The 20,741-nt window shown below is 50.7% G+C and overlaps 1 protein-coding gene and 1 non-coding gene across 2 annotated transcripts; one reads left to right on the top strand and one right to left on the bottom strand.

Annotated features, from left to right (window-relative positions):
• Positions 1-231: 231 nt before the first annotated feature.
• Ssc4d (scavenger receptor cysteine rich family member with 4 domains) lies at positions 232-11,050 on the bottom strand. Its single transcript, XM_059249418.1, has 10 exons — positions 10,813-11,050; positions 8,986-9,021; positions 8,532-8,837; positions 7,571-7,648; positions 6,752-7,066; positions 4,931-5,008; positions 4,145-4,219; positions 3,739-4,050; positions 2,611-2,688; positions 232-1,210 (listed from the first exon to the last, which is right to left on the bottom strand). Exons 1-10 carry the CDS (start codon positions 10,976-10,978, stop codon positions 894-896), a joined length of 1,761 nt encoding a protein of 586 aa, XP_059105401.1. The 5' UTR covers positions 10,979-11,050; the 3' UTR covers positions 232-893.
• An 8,081-nt stretch (positions 11,051-19,131) lies between these two features.
• On the top strand, positions 19,132-19,291 carry LOC131898689 (U1 spliceosomal RNA). Its single transcript, XR_009375996.1, has one exon. It is a non-coding gene; the product is annotated as a U1 spliceosomal RNA (small nuclear RNA).
• The last annotated feature ends 1,450 nt before the right edge of the window (positions 19,292-20,741 follow it).

Below are 20,741 nucleotides of genomic sequence, written 5' to 3'. Positions count from 1 at the left end.
GGGTGTGTAATAGAATAGAGAGGATGACCAGAAGCTCCTCTAGGGCCCTGAGGCTTGCTATGGTGATTCAGCATTTCCAGGCTGAGGGGCCTGTGGAGAACTCCCAGATGATGCTCTTGGACCACAGCCTTTCATCTCTACACCGGGTTTTCTCCAGAAAGTCCTGTCTGGAGTCTTTCCAGCTGCCACGATACAGGTTCTCAAACAACGAGTTCAGTTAAAAGACCAGGGGATAATGCTTTATTGACTTGGCACCTATGAACATGGCCACAGGCCTCCAGGCTTCTTTGCTACAGCAAAGCGGAGGCTCTGTGCCCGGGGGCAGTGGAAATCGGAGGTGCTGCAGGAAGGGCTCCTCCTGTCCCTGCCTTGGCCCCTGCAGCCCCCTTGTTCAGCCCAGCACCATCTGGGTCCAGGTCCTCACCCAGCAGGGAAGGTAATGACCTAGGACCTTCTGCAGTCCTGTCAGTCTATAGAAAGAACAGCCTGACCCCTTCTGCCTCCCCTCTTTTTGCAGGGAGACCAAAATAGGTCATTAGAAAGGTTGGAGGGCATTTAGAGAGAACCCAAGCCTCATGAATATGAGTGGGGAGAATGGTTGGGAGTACTATGTAGGAGTTCCCCCAAAAGAGAGGAGGTGAGTCATTCTCCCACATCTGTTTTGGCTGAGGAAAACATTGCCATGTTCACTGGACTGGACCTCGGAGCAGGTGACAACCGCCTGAGACCACACAGTAAGAGGATGGGGGTTGGGGGTACTGCAGTGCAGCTCCCCCATGCAAGGGGAGAAAGGGGAACCAGGAACTGCAGAAATCATAGGAGGGTATCCTGGGAAAGGAGGGGCAGCCCCCACAGGCTCCTTTGATATGCTATGGAGTGCAGAGCCCGCTGGGTCACAATGGCTGGCACAGGACACTGGCATCCTCGCTGTGGTCACAGTTGTGGACATCCCAGCGGATATGAGAGCAGAGTAGCAAGGTGCTCTCATCTCCTCGGCATTTGACATTGTCCAAGAGGATGGGGCCTCTGCCTGGGCCAAAGTGGGCCTCGCCAGGGGCTGCCAGGGCCTGGCCACATCCCAGCTGACGGCACAGGACGACAGCTGCCCGTAGGTCCCAGGCGTCATCGCAAACAGTGCCCCACCGCTGTCCTAGGAAGAGCTCTACACGCCCCTCACATCGGTGGGTTCCACTAGCCAGGCGGAGGTGCCCTGCGTTGGAGATAAGGCCCAGAGTCAGAAGAGTCCATGGGCTCAAGAGATGGTTCCATGGCTGGTGGCACTTGTCACCAAGCCAAGATGACTTAAGTTCTCTCCCCAAGCCCATTTGGTGGAGGGAGAAGACCAACTCCCACAGCTTGTCCTCAGACCTTCATTCATACTGTTGTGTGTTCACTTGTACGTGAACACACACGTGCACATACACAGACATATGCACAGACACAAATAATAAATGATGCTGGACATGGTGGCGCACATCTTTAATCCCAACGCTAGGGAGGCAGAGCCAGGTGGATCTCTGTGAGTTCAAGGCCAGGCTGGTCTACGCAACAAATATAAGTCAACCAGAGCTATGTAGTAAGCCCCTCAAGAGACAAGGTAATAAGAATTGTTTTTAAAAGGAGATGACTCATGCTGGAAACTTCCACGCTAGACTGGGTAAGGGGTGGAGAGAGGAGACAAAAAGTGCTGACAGAAGACAGACATCGCAGTGTCCTGGAAGCCCTCAGGACAGCAAGTGATAATAAATAAAGCTGGGCAGCAGGACTCAAGACAAGAAAATATGCACACATGTTCTCAGTGCTCTGTTCTCCGCTGGGGCCTCTGCTCTTAGCCTCAGCCCCTTAGCCACAGGCTAGCTGTTTGGAGACTGTGATCATGTCTTATCTTGTCTCCCAAAGTTCCCTGTCTTCCCTTCCACACCTGGATTCCCTGAGCTAATCTGATGTGTTTCTGAGGTAGAGCCTTTGTATGTGGCTCAGGCTGGACTTGAATTCACTATCCATCCAACCTAAGACTCCACAAGGTTAGGGTGAGAGCCATGGGCCGTCATGTCTAATTCTGCTTTCTTTCACCGTTTGCTCCAAGATAGGATCCCCATCCCTTCAGTTTGAGCCCAACACTAGAAGTCTCCAGGTTGCTCTAGGATTTTATTTAGAGTTGTGAGACCCAGGTGGGCTTCAAAATACACAAAGCTGGCCTTCAACTGATTTTTTTCTGCCTCTGTCTCCCAAGTATTGGGATTACAGGGGTGTTCCAAGACACCCAATTTATGATGTGCTCGGTGTCACAGATAAAGCCAGGGTTCAGAAAGGGCTGGCCCATGGCTGATACAACTAGAGACCGAACCGAAGCTCCTGCATGCTAGGCAAGCACTCTACCCACTGAGCTATATACCCTGCTTCGCTCCCCCCCCCCCCACCTCATCTACCTCCTTCTTCCTGGGTATTATACTCCCATTAATGAGGCCTGAGATCAACACAAAAGGACAAGCGTTCTGGGACCTGGTCAGTTCTGCTGACTTGCTGTAATACAAGCGTTGCCCTTCCTCACTCCAGGTCCATCTTACCACCAAGGTTCCAACCTCATTTTCAGGGGCAGTAGGCACCTACCATCTCTGGGCCGAGGACTGGGCATTCGGGTGGTCTCAGAACCATCCTGCTGGACTTGGAGTCCCAGCTCCTCTGGGCCTGGCTCAGCACGGGCAGAAAACAAAGAGGTGGCTGTCATATTGGGGAACGTGCTCCCTAGAGCCACTCATCTCTCCTAACCTTCCCAGGTTTTAGAGACAGAAGGACCGAGCAGAACTGCCACCCAACGGTAGGAGACACAGGAGGGCCCCCTAGGCCTAGACATCCAATTAAAATGGAGATACCACTTCTACAGCAAGCAACAAACAAAAGGAACTGACAACGTCCCGTCAGACTTTGTAAGCGCCTTTTTTTTCATTGATTTCTCTGAAAAGCCAAAGGCGAGCTCTGGGAAAGCCGTCCACCCAATCTGCTTCCTATCCATCACTATTAGTTAGTAGGGAACCTTGACTCGGCAGGGAGGGGAAAAAACCATACAGCCCCTTACAAGGAGGCTAACAAAGCATGAAAAGTCCCTAGGTCGCGCCCTATTCTGTCCCTGCAGAGGACTCACCCTTCCGGTCACGCCCCTACTGCGCAGCCGCAAGAGTGCCTGGGGGGGGGTGCGGCTACTCCCCTATGCGTAATACTTCCGCTGCACTGCAGCAGAGACTACCACGCCTATTCCTCATCTCTGCAGAGCCCAAGGCCCCGCCCACTGTTGACTACCGGGTCCACAAAACAGAGAGCGCCTGCGTATAGCTTCACGCTCGTCTTCTCTATCTTAGGGCCGGTCCTGAACGCTGCGCAGGTCTTGCTCGCAGGGCTGTACGCGCCTGCGCACGACCGCACCCGTTCAGAGTTGGCCCCACCCTCGCTGCTGTGAGTGTTTCAAGAAGCCACGCCCACAGGGCGGCGATGGCCCGCGCACCGCCCTGCTCATCCGCTTCATGCTCCGCCCCCCTACGACACCCCGCCCCTCTTCTGATTCAGCCCCGCCTCGATTATCAGTGGGCGCATGCGCCCAGCCCAGCCCAGCCCAGCCCCTGCTTTCGCGCTTTACGCGCTGCGGCTCCGCTCCTTCACGCCCCGCCCACATCGCAAACAGCGCCTGCGGGAGACCCCGCCCATTCCCCCTCTGACTCCGCCCCTCCCGCGCCACCTCTTCACCTGCGCACAATGCCCCGGCGTCTTCGTGATGGCCGCAGTTGTGCTGGCCCCAGCCCAGGTGGAAGCAGTCGCTGAGGCGGGCCTCGGTACCGGTGCAGCCTACGTTGTCCAGCAGCACGGGGCCTCGGCCGTAGCCGAAATGACCGAGGCCCGTGGCTCCTAGCGCAGGCCCGCAACCCGCCTCGCGACAGGCCACGCGCGCGTCCGCGAAGTCCCAGTCGTCGTCGCACACGGTGCCCCAGCCCCCGGCGTGCAGCACCTCCACGCGGCCGCGGCATGGGCTCGGGCCGCCTACCAGCCGCAGCCTACCGCCTGCGGGGCGCACAGGCCGGTGCCAGCCTGGTTCCCTATTGCAGCCCGCATCCCACCCGCTCCCACCCCCTGCGGGACCCCGGAGGCCACTTACTTTTCTTCCCCGAGCCCCAGGCTGCCGTGGTGGACCGCACGGTATCTCTGGAAGGCAGGGCTCCCACTCCTGTAGCTGTCGAAACAAGGGAGCCTTTGAAGGAGGGCGAGAGGCCGTTTACCGCACCCACAGCTCTGCCTCAGTCCCAGAGCCACAGTGCTGTCTGTGAAGTCGCCAGAAAACTTGATAGGAATAAACATCTTTTGGGTTTTTCCTCTTTTTCCCAGACAGGCTCTGAATATGTAGCCTTCATTGGCCTGGAACTCACTACATAGACAGGGTTGATCTCAGGCTCACAGAGTTCTAGTATTAAAATCTTTGGGGTTTTGAGACAAGGTCTTGCTGTGTCGCTTAGGTTGACTTTGAACTCCAAAGCCTCCGGCTTCAACTTGGTGTGAACCACCATGCCTGGTTTATGTGGAGCTGAGGGATGTAACTCAAATCACCTGGGTTACAACCCTCAACTCCCAAATCTTAAATATACTAATTTAAACCACAGTGATAGCTGTAGCCCTAATTCCGAACTTGCTTCTAACTTTGATTTCCAGTTTGAATTTCCTCACATGGCGTCTCTGTTCCCTACCTCAGCAGCAATCCCTAATTTGACTCAAGCATTTTAAAGACATCTCTTACCCACCCTTCTTCATTCCTCAGAGCTGAGTGTCATCCATGCTCCCATCTGCCCCAAAGCCTCCGCTGAAGTCACTTTCCTGGGTCTTCTAGAACAGCTTCCCACCGCTACCCGCCTTGTCCCAGCCCTTCCAGCTGGGGAGGTGGGCTCTTTACCTGCTGGCTCAGTGTGCCACGCCCAGTCTTCTTTTGTGGCAGAGGGAGGCAGTGCTGTGAAAGTTGGAAGGCTCAGAACTGGAGCAGGGGAAGAGACAGAGAGGGTCAGTAACAGGACCAAGGGGCTCTCCCAAAAGAAAACCAATTTGACTCGCGGGCCTGGAAGCCCAGCCAGGATAAAATGAACCCTGCCCAACCTCGACCCTAGTAATTTATGTGTGGTACACAGATGTATGCAAGCCTGTTGCATGCTTTGAGTTCAGTGTCCAATGTTCTCAAGAAGCCGGATGTGTACAAAATACAAAGGTGCAGAGCTTTGCCCACTAAGGACCTTTGCTCATTCCCGAGGGACTCACAGAAGAGTCTGCCAATTTATAGCTCGGTTGGTAGCATGCACAAGGCCCTAGGTCCATCCTAACATCACACAAAATGGGTCTGGTTGTACATGTCTGTAATCCCAGCACTGGGGAGGTGGAGGCAAGAGGATCAGGAGTGTAGGGTCATCCTTTAAGTACTGAGTTCAAGGCCAGGCTAAAAATAGAAGACCAAAGAATCTTTATCCTAGTCTATAGATAAAATGAAGCTAGAAAGGGGAGGGAGCATGAACTCCATTGAGCAATGTCAGTGGTGATTCTGCTAGAACTCTGGGTGACTCTCCTCAGTAAGGCTCTACCTCTTAGTACCTCAGCTTTCCCATCTGTAAGCTGGGAATGATAACCTCCGGTTTGCTACAAACACTTTCCGTCCTATAGAACAGAGTCCATTTGTGAAATGGTGTTCTGGCTCCACGAGTCTTATTTGCTGGGCTAAGGGTGTAGTTAGCCCAGGGGTAGAGTACCTGGTTTATATGCACAATGTTCTGGGTCTGTTTCCCCAGCAGATAACAATAATAACCCATCTGCTAGGTAGGGTGTGGGGGTTAGTGCCTGCAATACCCGCTCTAGGGAGGCTAATACAGGAGGAGGCCAACCTGGGCTAGAGTGAGACCCTGCCTCAGCAAGACAAAAATCACATCTATTTGATTTACTTTGAGGCAGGATCTCACTAAGTGGCCCTGTCTGGCCTTGGACTCACGGGGAGAGAGAGAGAGATCAGCCTGCCATTGCCTCCTAAGAGCTGAAATTAAAGGTACATACCACCAGGCCCAGCCTTTTATTATTTTATTTTGAGACAGGGTTTTGTGAAGCCCAGGCTGGCTTCACACTCCTTACGTAGTAGGGGAATAACCATGATCATTATGACTACTGTTCTGAGTGCTGGAGCTATGGATATGTCCCAGAATGCCTGGTTTATGTGGGGCTAGAGATGAAACCTAGGGCTTCACGCATGCTAGGCAAGCACTCTATCAACCAAGCCACATCCTCTACCCCAGTGCCGACCTGTTATTTGCTGAAAACACCTCCCAAATTGGAGAGGGCCCACCTGGGAGAATATTCTATTTATTACATCAGCAGATAGCTGGGCAGGGTTCTGCAGATAGGTGCTTTGAAAGTACCTTTGAGGGAGCAAAATCCTAGAATATTTTTTGCTTTATTCTGAAATAGTCCATGATGAATATTTGGAAATTGCTAGAAAATTCTGGAGGCATTTCTAATAATAGAGGAATACTATGAAAATCTCTATAGCTGCAGTGTGTGAGGCTGAGAGTTATTCTCAGTTGCTTCCCCAGAGCAGGCCTGAGATAATACAGGTAATTTCAGAGCCTTTCTGGAGAGATCTGCAAAGTACAGTTAGCCAAACCCCTACTCCTTCGAAAGGCCCCACCCCTCTGGCCTGGCCCCGCCCCTCTGGCCCGGCCCCGCCCCTGCCCTCTCCTGGCACCTGCACAGAGCGCCCCAGCGTCTTCGTGGTGACCACAGTTGTGCACGCCCCAGCCGAGGCTCTGGCAGGCTGCCAGGCGGGGCTCTCCACCTTCACAGTGAACGTTGTCCAGCAAGATATGCCCGGTGCCGTAGCCGAAAAAGGCATTAGTGGTGGCGGCCAGGGCGGCCCCACAGCCCAGTTGGCGGCACACGACGGCAGCATCCGGCAGCCCCCAATCATCGTCGCAGACCGTGCCCCACAGGCCACCATGCAGGATCTCCACTCGGCCTTGACACGGGCCCGCGCCGCCCACCAGGCGCACGCTGCCCTCACCTGGTGAAGGTGGATGGAGGGGGCGGGGCAAACAGCATCTTTGAACCGCGAGGAGGCATTTTCATCCACTTCCTCAATGCACCAAGCCTCCCTGGCTAGGGACAGTCCCCAGGACCAGAACCCTAGCAGGGATAAACTAGCCGGCCCATCCCCCTTGACCAAGCCTTCCGACAGTCCGGAGAGTTGGATTGTGGGTCCCAGGATAACCAGTTTGGATTACGTCATCCTGACCTAAAACCAGGTTTTCTTTCTAATCCCTGTTCTACTGGCCTTCTGGAATGTGCCTGTTTGTCATTTACAGCCGCCCAAAGAAAACCTCACTTTGCAAGATGTAGTGGGCACATTCCTCTTCCAGGAAGTCCTCCCTGACAGATGGGTCCCTCCTCCTCTGGGCTTCCTCCCCCTACTTGTCCCTCAAAAGAGGGTCCTTGTTCTACACGGCAGGCATGACCTTGAAGCCCTCCTCTAGCCTACCATGGGTCTCCCCACACTACCATGACTTACCTTTCCCATTTTGGAGGACTGTAGGGGGTGCTACACTGGTCAACATCTTCCTTGTCGGGGGCTGTGTGTGTAAGAACTCTGCAGAGGGAGGAAACAAAGACACAGGGATCTTTCTGTTCTCATCTGCACAGCATGTGAGCGTCAGCTGTCTAGAGCCTGAAGATGCCTGCTTTCAAGACCAAAGCCCAAATTCTGGATGTGGAGAGCCACCGTCTAGCCCCAAACTTTGAACTTCCTTCCGATCCTCTTGCCTCCCAAATGCTGGTTTCACAGGTATGTGTCACCATGACTGTCCGACAGCCTAGTTCTTACTATTTTTGTAATGTGGGTATGTATAGTGTATGCATGTGTGCATGTATATGTGCAGGTGCATGCACCCATGCATGTGCACATGGAGACCAGAGGTCCATGCTAGGTGCTCTCTATTACTCTTCATTTTATTTATTAATTCGTTATTTTAAACTTTTTTTAGATTTGCTCGTTTCATATGTCTGGCAACCCCAGTGGTCTAGTTTATTAAATAGGAGGGGCAAGTCTAGTATGATGATGCATGCCTGTAATTCCAGCATTCAGCAGGTGGAGGGAGAAGAATCAGGTGTTCCCAGCCAGCCTGGCCTATATGAGGCTTCATGTCAAATAAATGAACGAATGAGTGAATGAATGAATAGTTGGATGGATGGGTGTGTGTGTGTGTGTGTGTGTGTGTGTGTGTACATACAGCTTAGTGGTAGATTACTTGCCTAGAGACATCCTTCCCCAGGCTGGGCATGTGGCCTAGCGTGCATGAGGACCCAGGTTCAATCCCTAGCCATGGAAAAAGGAAAACCAGGAGGAGAACTCTGTGTGGGCAATCAAGCCCCACCTGGAACCCCGCTAGTTTCTTTGGTCCATGACCCAGAAGTACTCTAGCATCAGAGCGTGACGCTTGCTTGGCCCCGCAGCCTCCCCGCCGGTCACTCACCATCACACAGGACCGCCACATCTTCATAGTGAAAGCAGTTGTGGACACCCCAGCCCCTGCTGCCACACTCGCTCAGGGAAGCTTCCTGCCCCCGGCACTCCACGTTATCCAGGAAAATGGGGCCTCGGCCTTGGCCAAAGGCGAGGGGCCGCGGCACGGGCAGCGCCAGGCCACAGCCCAGCTGACGACACACCACGTTGGCATCCACAACGTCCCAGTCATCATCGCAGACACTGCCCCAGGAACCGCTGTGCATGACCTCCAGGCGCCCTCGGCAGCGGCTGGGGCCCCCCACCAGCCTCAGCTCTGTAAAAAGGGGGACAAGCTGGTGCCATGGGGAATCAAGCGGGAGCCCAAACTACAGGACGCCATGAAAGCCTTCGAACTAGTGTGGCTGGGCCATGCGAGTTTGGGAGCGTCCGAGAACCAATGAAGGGGAGGAGGCCGAGCTTACCTGGAAAGGGCAGTGGAGTGGGCTGGAGGGCACTGGCTGAAACAGACGGAGAAAGGACGTGAGAGTCCCTGCTCAGCTTTGGAGGACTGGTCCCTTCCCCACGGGTCTCACCATCACTCTCCTCCTCTTGGAAGACTCCGTTTCCAAAAGCCTCATTGTCTCTGTCTAGGAGCACCCCACCAACCTCCCTGTCCCAGTGGTCCATAGACCCCTGCAGATCTGCTCTGGACCCATTGCGTACTCGATAGCAAAACCTCAGGAGCACACTCGGCTACCTGCAGGAGTCTTAATGCCTTAATGCTTGAGGCTTCTCCCTACAAATCACGTTTCAGTATCTTTTTTCTTTTTAAGAGCTAGTTTATATTATTATTATTATTATTATTATTATTATTATTATTATTATTATTTTTGGTTTTGGTTTTCGAGACAGGGTTTCTCTGTATAACAGCTTTGTACTCATTTTGTAGACCAGGCTGTCCTTGAACTCACAGAGATCCACCTGCCTCTGCCTCCCGAGTGCTGGGATTAAAGGCATGAGCTACCATTTGTATGTGTGTATGTGTGTGTGGTGGTCAAAGGGCAATTTGTAGGAGTTGGATCTCTCCCTCTACCATATGGGTCTTGGGAATTGAGCTCAGGTGGTTGCAGCGAGTGCTTTTATCTGCCAAGTCATCTCACTAACCATTTTAGTATCGTTTTAAAATTTATTTTATTGTGTGGGTGTTTTCCCTACATGGTGTCTGTGCACTACATGCAGTACCACTAGGGGCCAGAAGAGGGCATCAGATCCCCCTGGAACTGAAGTTACAGGTGGTTGTGAGCCACTATGAGGATGCTGGGAATTGAACCTGGGCCCGCTTGAGGAGCAGCTAGTGCTCTTAACCAGTGAGCCATATTTTCCAGTCCCTTTTTAATGATTTCTTTTTTTTTTTTTTTTTTTTTTTTGGTTTTTTTTTTTTTTTTGGTTTTTCGAGACAGGGTTTCTCTGTGTAGCTTTGCGCCTTTTCCTGGAACTCACTTGGTAGCCCAGGCTGGCCTCGAACTCACAGAGATCCGCCTGGCTCTGCCTCCCGAGTGCTGGGATTAAAGGCGTGCGCCACCACCGCCCGGCCCCTTTTTAATGATTTCTTGAGGTAGAGTCACATAGCCCAGACTCACCTGGAATTTGCTATGTAATTGAGGATGTACACAGGACAACTTTGGGGAGTCAGTTCTCTCTTTCCAACATATAGCTTCTAGGGATCTAACTCAGGTCCCCAGGCTTGATGACAAGCTTCCTTACCGGATGAGTCACCTGGGCTGTCCTGTTTTGTTTGTTTGTTTTTTGAGACAAGGTTTCTCTTTGCAGCAGTCCTGGCTGTCCCGGAACTCACTTTGTAGACCAGGTTAGCCTAGAACTCACAGATATCCACCTGCCTCTGCCTTCCGAGTGCTGGGATTAAAGGCTAGTTTTTTTGTTTTGCTTTGCTTTTGTTTGTTTGTAGACAGGGTTTCTCTGTGTAGTCCTGGCTGTAGACCAAGCTAGCCTCAAACTCAGAGATCCGCCCGCCTCAGCCTCCTGAGTGCTGGGATTTAAAGGCTTGGGCCACCACTGTCTGACTTGTTTTTGTTGTTTTTTTGAGACAGGGTCTCATGTAGCCCAGGCTGGCCTGGAACTTGATGTGTAGCTGAGGATGTCTTTGATTTTCTGACTCTTCTGCTTCTACCTTCTGAGTGCTGGTATTGCCAATATGTACCGCCATGCCTGGTCTCCCACCACAGTTGGACAGGGGGGGGGGGGACGACACTGAGAGCTGTGGGTAGCAGGGGCTGGCTGGGAACACTCACCCAGTGGGAAGAGAAGAAGGAAGGACAGGGCTGGGGGTAGGGGCAGAGGGGCAGCACCCCCATCCCCAGGCCTCCATCCCCCACTCCACTCCTCGGGCGGGGCACCAATTTGCATCTCTGCTTCCTTGTGCGTCCAGCCAGTGGATGGCTTTTCAGAGGGTCCCATCAGGAATCCGAGGAGACGTCACAGCTGGAACATCTGGAACTCAAGATCCCCACCGTTTCCTTCCAGCTGCAGGGGCCAGCTGCAGGGGGAGGGGAAGGACATATCCACATGGGGTTGACATTCCTAGTGGAGGGAAAGACAGGTGCCACCGCTGGGAGATGAGAAAGATGACCGTGGGCCAGGACGCGGCTCGGTAGAATGCTTGCCTAGACTCCGCCATTGAGAATCCAGAGGAACGGTTCAGCAGTAGAGAGCCTACCCAGCATCCCTTATTGAGGAGCTGGGGTGTGACTCAGTGGTTGCTGAACTCATAAAGGCCCTAGGTCCATTTTCAATACCACAAAAGGGGAAGGGAAAAAAAAATGATGGAGTGAGCATGGGAACTAATGAGGAGCTGCATTTGGCTGTAGCTGAGGCTGTGTGAAGGCAAAGGATGGCATATGGGATCGGCAGGATGGTGGGCTCCAACCAAGGCAGACCCAGTGGCTCAGAGTTTATCCTCCAGGCCTTCATAGTCCAAAGTGTGGTTGGTACTTAAATAATCCAGTTAATTTAGGGGACTGTAGATATATACTTAAATTGTATTTCTCTATTTAGTTACATTATTATTACTTTGGTTTTTCGAAACAGGGTTTCTCTGTGTAGTCCTGGCTATCCTGAAACTCACTCTGTAGCCCAGGCTGGCCTCGAACTCACAGAGATCCGCCTGGCTCTGCCTCCTGAGTGCTGGGATTAAAGGCGTGCGCCGCCACCGCCCGGCTTTTTTTTTTTTTTTTTTTTTTTTAAGACAGAGTTTTACTATACAGCTCTGCCTGTCCTAGAACTGGCTATGTGGACCATGCCAGGCTTGATCTCATAGAGACCTGTGTTCTGGAGGCCTCCTGAGTGCAATCCTGTCTCAAGAAGGAAGGTGCAGTGAGTGAGGAGAACATTTGACATCAACCTCTGACCTCCTGTGTACTTTATGTGTGTGTACGACTGCAAACACACACACACACACACACACACACACACACACACACACGAGAAAGGTGAAACCAGGAAGATCAAGAGTTCAGGTCAGGCTAGAGAAATAGCTCAGCAGGTAAGACCACACAAACTTGCTGCTCTTCCAGAAGCACCCAGGTGCATTCCCAGGACTTACATGGTGACTCACAACTACCCCTAATTCCAGTTCCAGAGGACCCAATACCCTCTTCTGACCGCCGTAGGTACCAGCCACACACATGGTGCACATACACGCATGTAAGCAAAGCACTCATGCATGTTCAATAAATAAATATTTTTTAAAAGAGTTCAAGGTCACCCTCAGCTACATAGCAAGACTGAAGTCAGCCTGGGCTAAAATGAGACTCTGTCTCAAAAATCAAACAAAACAAAAATTTGGTTATGGTTAGTTACTTCTGAGGCAGGAGAGTTGCCACAAGTTTGAGGCAAAGCCTGGCTACCTGGTGAGTACCAGGACAGCTTGAGCTACAGAGAATGAGACCCAGGCTCAGTTCCCATCCCTCTCAAAAAAAAACAAAAACAAAATTCCCAGAGGCGGGCTGGAGAGATGGCTCAGCGGTTAAGAGCACTGACTGCTCTTCCAGAGGACCTGGGTTCAATTCCCAGCACCCACATGGCATGTCACAACTGTCCGTAACTCCACTCCCAAGGGATCTAGCACCCTCACACAGACATACATGCAGGCAATATACCACATAAAAATAAATAAATCTTAAAGAAAAAATTCCCATAGACAGGCAGACCTCTATGAGTTTGTGGGTAGCCTGGTCTAAAAAAGAGTTCCAGGCCAGCCAGGGCCTGACTAAAAACAAACAAAGAAATAAGCAATTCTACCTGTGATTCTCAATGAAATTTTACATAGTTAGTGGCACCCAGACTGTCCCGTCTCCTTCAACAGGAGCGTGAATCTGGGTGTTGAGTTTGGGCTGGGGGCAGATGGAGGCTGTTTCGGAGGCTGACGGGGCTCTCAGGACTCCAGATCATAAGAGTCGGGGGTTGAGGGGGGAGAGAAAGTACAGATGCAGGAAATAGTAGAGTGTTGAAGGGGCAGGACCGGGCTTTCGTGGGCTGGAGGAGAGACGCACACACCTGACTCCCAGCCACTGTGGGGATGGGCATGGCAGCAATCGGCAGAGGAGAAAATGGTCCTGTGTGGGATCCTTGGAGTCTGAGGTGCCCAGGGGCATGGTGCCCCTCCCTGGAGCCTCTCTCCCTGGCTTTGGACTCCACCCTGGCATGCAGACAGTGCATTTGGGCGGAGAGGTGAAAACAGATCTGGATGTGGACATGAGGCTTTCAACACGCCATTCATGGAAGCCCAGGATAGCCCCCTGCAGAATAATCACCTTTTGTCTTCCTTCCGCCCTGACTGGGGACAGCTGGGACACGGGAACTGAGAACTATAAGAAAGATGGCAGCTACAAGCCAATGTTTTCTGGTGGGGATACATAGTTTCCCGGGCCTTCCCATGGCTCCCAGGCCACCCACTTCTAAGGGGGCCCTTCCCTCACCCCGGGCCAGTTCACGCCCCCACCTGAGGGACTGATATCTTTCAAAGCCCCTGCCAGAAATCCTCAGCTGCCCTTATTATGGTATCCCTGCTGCTGCAGCCGGGAGCCAGAGAGAAAGCCACTCTCCCCCATGAAAGCCGGCAGGAACTTCAAATCCCAGACAGCCTGACTCTCTAGACCATGGCGTGCCCAGGGAATCCAGCCTCAGACTCACAGCCTTCAGCTCCAAACTGACTCCCAGAATCCGTTCCTGTCAGTGGACAGCAGTGGAAAGACCTCTTTGTCCCTGTCCTAAGTGGCCATGGCTGTTTTGTTTGTTTTTGAGAGAGGGTTTCGAACTCCTATGAAGCCAAAGGTGACCTTGAACTCTTCACTCTCCATTTTCACCCCTAAATGCTGGGATTATAGGCACGAGCCACACCATATCTGCCTTCCAGGGTTCTTTTAAATATTTTCTTGTTTCATGGGTATGGGTGTTTTGCCTGCAGGAATATACGGGCACCACATAGGTACCTGGTTATCTGAAGAGGCCAGAAGACGGCATTGGATCCCTTGGGATTAGATATAACAGCTTTGAATTACCACGTGGGTGCTGGGAATCGAACCCTGGTCCTCTGCAAGAGCAACAAGTGCTCTTAACTACTGACCCAGGGTTCTTGAATGTTCTTAGGTTTCCTCTCAGCCTCAGTGGGGCAGGTGATTAGAAGCTGTGAAGCCTCGTTGTTCTTATTTGCAAAATGGTCCCATATTCTAGCCCTTATACGTGGTGCCATATTAAACCGGCTAATGTGGACAAAAGGTTTCCCCAGTGTCTGGCCTGCTCTAACGTGCTAGCTCTTGCCATGAATGCCCCCATCTGTAGACCCTCCAAGATAAGAGCCAGATCTCATTCAATAGTTATACATGGCACAGGGTGTTCAGGAAATGTTTGTCGAATGACTGAATGAAATTGTGGAGTCACAGAATGAAGCAGTTAGAAGGGTCTCAGGAAGTAGTCGACGAGTGGGCTCAGCAGGTAAAGGGGATTGCTGCCAAGTCTGATGACCTGAGTTCAATTCCCAGGATAGCCTGTTACTGTCCTGTGTGTGTGTGTGTGTGTGCCTGTACACACATAAATAATGTAATATTAAGAGTTTTTTATTTTCTAAAGAAGGGGCTTTGGAGGTCTTAAAAGGAAACTGTTATTACACACAGAGAACAAATACACACACACACACACACACACCACACACACCAGCAAAACTGAAGGATTCATACCTGTGGGGATGTTCTGGGTTCTTTCTGTCCCTTCGTCTCCAGATAATCCAAGTTCCAGTCACTGCCTCTGAGTTTAGGAGGAGGAAGGGCCCCCCAAATGCAGATCAACACAGACTTTTCTTCTTTTCTTTCCGTAGCTGGAAGGAGAGAAGAGGCAATGTCCCTGGCCATGGAGCTGCTGATGGCCCCAGCCTGTCCCCACCTGACCTTTGGGGCCGAGAGAGGCGAAGGGAGAGTGGAGGTGGTCCGTGGCTCTATGAGCTGCCCCAGAGGAAGGGCACCGAGGAAGAGGAGGAGCTAGGAGGCCAGGTGGCCCCTCCTTCCTCTCCCAGCTCTCTCTTCCAGGCTCAGGTTGCAGAAAAGCCTGAATGGGTCCCTACCCCTGTGCAGGACAGCTGAACATCAGACATTGGTGATGGAGCGGCAGCCTGGGCTGCATGGTGAGATCAAGGTTATCCTCAGCTACCTAGTGAGACCCTCTCTCAATAGAAAGAAAGAAACAAAGGAAGGGTGGAAGTCAACATTCAGGGCAAGAGAGACGGCTCAGTGGGTGAAGATGCTTGCTGTGCATGCCTGGAAAATTGAGGACAATCCCCACAAAAGCAGAAGAAGCCAGGCCTGGTGGCGCACGCCTTTAATCCCAGCACTTGGGAGGCAGAGGCAGGTGGATCTCTGGGAGTTCTAGGACAACCAGAGCTACAACAGTGAGACCCTGTTTTGAACAACAAACACAAATTATATGTATTTGTGTGAACATGTGTAGGTGCACACGTGCCCGTTCGGGAATGTGGCGGTCAGAGGACACCATTGTGTGAGTAGGTTCTTTTCTTCTACCTTGTGAGTCCCGAGGATTGAACTCAGGTCATCAGACTTGGTGGCAAGATCCTTTACCCAACTGAGCCACACACCAGCCCACAAAACAACTTTCCTCAGACTATAAAGAGTTGGTCACACCAACTCTTTTTCTTTCTTTCTTTCTTTTTTTTTTTTTTTTTTTTGGTTTTTTGAGACAGGGTTTCTCTGTGTAGCCCTGGCTATCCTGGAACTCTGTAGACCAGGCTGGCCTTGAACTCAGAGATCTAACAAATGCTTTGTATGTGTGTGTGTGTGTGTGCAAGTCTTTCATTACTCACTAGATGGGATCCTTTTAGCAATGAAGCACCATGAACCTCCATTCTGATGCACTCTGTAAGTGTTCTAGGAACACCCAGCACGTAGCAAGCATGGCCCTAGGCTTAGATCACAGACAGCATCAAGGGGGTGGGGAAAAAGTCAAAATTCATTTTTCATATTTCAATGTGATGACTTAGATAAGAGCTAACTTTTTTCACTTTTGTATTATTTATTTATTTATCTGTTTATTAATGGTAGTGCTGGGGATGGAGCCCAGGGCACTGCACATGCTAAGCAAGTACTCTATCACTGAGCCATGCCTCCAGCCCTTCACTGGGGAAGGCTAGGCAAGAGCTCTACCACTGAGTGACAACCTAAGCCCCTGCCTTTAAAAAAATTTGGCTAATACTTTATTTATTTTGTTAGAATAAATAATTTAATTTTTTTCCTTTACGTGTATGAATGCTTTGCTTGCGTATCTGTCTACAAATCACATTTGTGCCTGGTGCCTTTGGAGGTGAGAAGGCGGCACTGGATCCCTTGAGACTGGAGTTACAGACAGTTGTGAGCCTCCACGTGGGTGCTGGGAATAGAGGCTGGGTCCTCTGCAATAGCAACAATTGCTCTCTAACCACTGAGCCATCTCTCCAGCCCCATCTCTCCAGCCCCATTTATTTTTGATCTATGGGTGTGTACATGTGCCTACATAAGTTTATGTGCATCTCGTACATACAGGCTGGAACTGGAGTTACAGATGGTTGTGAGCTGCCATGTGGGTGCTGGGAACCGAACCCAGGTCCTCTGTAAGAATGTCAAATGTTCTAACTACTGAGCCATCTCTCCTGCCCTTTATTTTTAAAGATGTATTTATGTGTATGTATATGTGTGTTAGTGTATACCATGTGCAAACGAGTGTTTGAGGAAGCCAGGGGAGGCTTCTACAAATTCCCTGTAGCTGGAGTTACAGGTGGTTTAGGAGCCACCCAATATGGATGCTAGGAATTGAACCCGGGTCCTCTGGAAGAGCAGTAAGTGCTCTGAATTACTGAGCCATCTCTCCAGCCTTTCGCCCACCTTTTTTTTGGTTTTTCGAGACAGGGTTTCTCTGTCTCCTAGAACTTGAGTTTCCTAGAACTCGCTTTGGAGACCAGGCTGGCCTCGAACTCACAGAGATCCGCCTGCCTCTGCCTCCCAAGTGCTGGGATTAAAGGCATGCGCCACCACCGCCCGGCCTTTCGCCAACCTTTATGTGGACTCCAGGGATTGAACTCGGAGCCTTAGACTTTGAGGCAGACACTTTTATCTGCTGAGTCATCTCCACAGCTTCCCTTGTTTATTTTATGAGATCAGCTACGCAATCAAGGCTGGTTTCAAACCCATGACCCTCCTGCCTCAGTCTCCTAAGTCCTGGGATTTCAAGAGTGTGGCACCACCCCAGCCTCACAAATCTCCAGCTTTTTTTTCCCTGCAGTCCTGTCAGGGACAACCAGCAAACACAGCTGTGGCTAAGAAGCTTCTAAAGCCAGGGCCCCAAGGACAGGCCCCTATTCCTCAGAAGCACCAGACCTTAACTAATTCCTGGCAGGACTGGCGGAGTAGACACCTGGCGCTAATCCACATCCATTCCCTCTTCCCAACCAGCGCTGATGACATCATCTATCGGTGTCAGCTCTTCGATATTTTCACTCACCAAGTCCAACACTTCACCCTGACACCCTCAGGCTCCTGCCTGGCCCACCTCACCAGCCTTCCAGGCTCATCTCCAGGGACCTGGGCTTCAGTAACTGAGCATCTCTACAGGCCCACCTGAATGTCCTCCTCCATCTTGGCTCACACAGCTGCTCTGCCTAAACAAGGTTCCTTGCCTGCTTCCCATAAAAAGAAATGGATTGAGCATCGTCTCTGATGTATTTAGCTGAAGAATTTATCCTTTGATGTTTGTGCCAAGATGCACTAAAACCAAAGTCAGCACAAGGGCCTGGGTTTGACTCCCAGTGTCATAAAAATAAAACAAGAAATCAAAGCTGTATAGGGTGGTAGCCTGCCTATAATCCTAGCACCCAGGAAGCTGAGGCAGGAGGATTCTGCTGTTTGAGACAGGATCTCACCTTGTAACTTTAGCTGGCCTAGAATTGGCCTCAAACTCACAGATCCACCTGCCTCTGCCTCCTGAATTTTTTGGGTTTTGTTTGTTTGTCAAGATTGAGACTCATTATGTAACCCTGGCTGGCCTGGAACTCACAGAAATCCACCTACCTCTGCCTCCCTGGGATTAAAGGTGTGTACTCTCACAGGCAGTAGTGGGAGGATCTGATTTTTGAGGCAAGCCTGGGCTACATCCTTATCATGCCCCCAAATTAATTTTTTTTAAATTTATTTGTTTATTATATATATAGTGTTCTGTCTGCATGTATGCCTGCTGGTCAGAAGAGGGTGCCAGATCTCATTACAGATGGCTGTGAGTCACCATGTGGTTGCTGGGAATTGAACTCAGTCCTTTGGAAGAGCAGTCAGTGCCCTTAACCACTGAGCCATCTTTCCAGCCCCACCCCCAATTAATTTATATACATATATCCACTGAAAAAAATATAAAGTTGAAGTCCAGGAGATCGGCAAAGATCTGGAGGCTGAGACGGGAAAATTACTTTAGCCCAGAGTTCAAGGCCAGACCAGGTGACATTTTAGACCATGGCTCTAAAAAGTAAACTATAATCAGGTGGCATAGTCGATCTGTCTAAAGAAAGAGAAAAAATAATAATAAAATAGGAAAATAGTGGCAAAATGGCTCAGCAGGTAAAGGCACCTGCTGCCAAGCCTCACTACGTGAGCTGGATCCCAGGGACCCACAAGATAGGAAAGAACAGACTCATGAAAGTGCCCTCTGACCTCCACGCGCATGCTGTGACACACATGTATACCCCCTTCCATCCACACAAAATAAATGAATGTTTTTAAAAAAATAGTTAAGCCGGGCGGTGGTGGCGCACGCCTTTAATCCCAGCACTCGGGAGGCAGAGCCAGGCGGATCTCTGTGAGTTCGAGGCCAGCCTGGGCTACAGAGTGAGTTCCAGGAAAGGCGCAAAGCTACACAGAGAAACCCTGTCTCGAAAAAAAAAAAAAAAAAAAAAATAGTTAAAATAAAACTGGGTGTGGTGGCACATGCCTTTAATCCTGGCAACTAGGAAAGCTAAACCAGGAGAATTGTGTGTTTAAGGCCAGCTGGGTCTGCATAGCAAGACCTTGCCTGAAAAAGCAAAAAAATCACAATTTACCCGGTAGGGGACATACCACGATCAAGAATGTGGCTTTCTCAGGAAGAGTTTCCTCCATTGCACTACAGATGTTCTGACCTCTGAAATTTCCCCAAATTTGAGAAACTGGACTGCAGAACTAGTGGTTGTGGGAGACTTGGTGTTTTCCCCCATTAAAAATAAAATTAAGTTGGGCAATGGTGGTACATGCCTTTAACCCCAGAACTCAGGAGGCAGAAGCAGGAGGATGTCTGAATTCGAGGCTAGTTTGGTCTACAGAGTGAGTTCCAGGACAGCCAGGGCTATTTCACAGAGAAACCCTGTCTTGAAAAACAAAAAACAAACAAAAAAAAAAAAAAAAAAAAAAAAGAAAAGAAGAAAAACCCAATAATAATAATTAATAAAATTAAAATTATGATAAATAAAGTGGACGAATGATCTTAAATTGCTTTTGACTTGCAGGGGTTGATCACAATTGAGGAGTTCACCCCTAGGGACAAGCTGTCGAATAGGTCCCAGGCACATACTTTTTTTCTTGATGCCTAATTAATGCCTTTTTATCCTTCATTAGGCAAGCACCCTCCACCTGTTTCTAAGAAAACCCCTGCATCTTCCAATCAAAGTATCTCTCCAGGGTCCCCCCTACACCCCCAGACCTGGGATAGCTCCTAGCTCAAGCCCTGAGCTCGCTACGTGCAGCAGCAGACAAGGGGTGGGAATAGGGGAGAAGTGAAAATTATGCCGACCAGACTTTAACGTGCATACCAAGTCGAGCCTCGGGCCTTTCATCACAGCGACTTGGGAGACTGAGGCCGGAAGACTGTAAGGCTCAGGCCGGCCAGGCCACAGAGTGAGGCCAATGCCAGCAACTTAAGACTGTCTGAAAAATTAAAAATATGAAAAGAGGGCTGGAGTTAAAGCTTAGGGTAGAGCACTTGCCTAGAGTCCCCCAAAGAGGGCCTGGGGGTCCGACTTCATGTTAGAGCCCTTGGTTAGCATTCAGGAAGCTGCGTGTCCAATTCCACAGGGAAAAGAATTAAAAGTTGAATTGGAGCCTGGTGGCAAAGGCCTTTAATCCCAGCACTCAGGAGGCAAAGGCAGGCAGATCTCTGAGTTCGAGGCCAGCCACCACGGTCTACAGAGCGAGTTCCAGGACAGCCAAAGCTGTTACACAGTGAAACCTTGTTTTGAAAAAAACAACAACAACAAAAAAACCCCAAACCAAACCAAACAAAAGACTTAAAAAACAATCCCCCCAACAAAACAACAACAAAACCAACCCATCCAACCAGATAAATAAAAACCTTGACGAGGAATCACGTCGGGTATCTTTAAACTACAAACCAGATCCTAATTATCGGTCCAGATGAGGTTTTGCGGCCACAGGTCTAACGCGTGGTTGATGGGCTCCACCCGAGACTGAGGGGAGTCGAGAGAATTCAGGTGGGAGGGTGGTCATCCAAGGATATAAGATGCCTGAGTAGTGTCTGCGCCCTGCACTGGCCCTGATTCAGGCAGCACCATGGAGCAGAGCTACCGCCTCGTTCTCTGTTTCCTGCTGTGTGGAGGCATAGAGCTGGGCCGTCCCCAGCTTCTGCGGCCCTTGCCAGGCGGAACCCCGAC

The sequence above is a fragment of the Peromyscus eremicus genome, chromosome 23, assembly GCF_949786415.1.
Source record: "Peromyscus eremicus chromosome 23, PerEre_H2_v1, whole genome shotgun sequence".
Classification (NCBI taxonomy): domain Eukaryota; kingdom Metazoa; phylum Chordata; class Mammalia; order Rodentia; family Cricetidae; genus Peromyscus; species Peromyscus eremicus.
The sequence above is the reverse complement of the archived record's forward strand: the minus strand, read 5'-3'. Positions and strand labels throughout refer to the sequence as shown.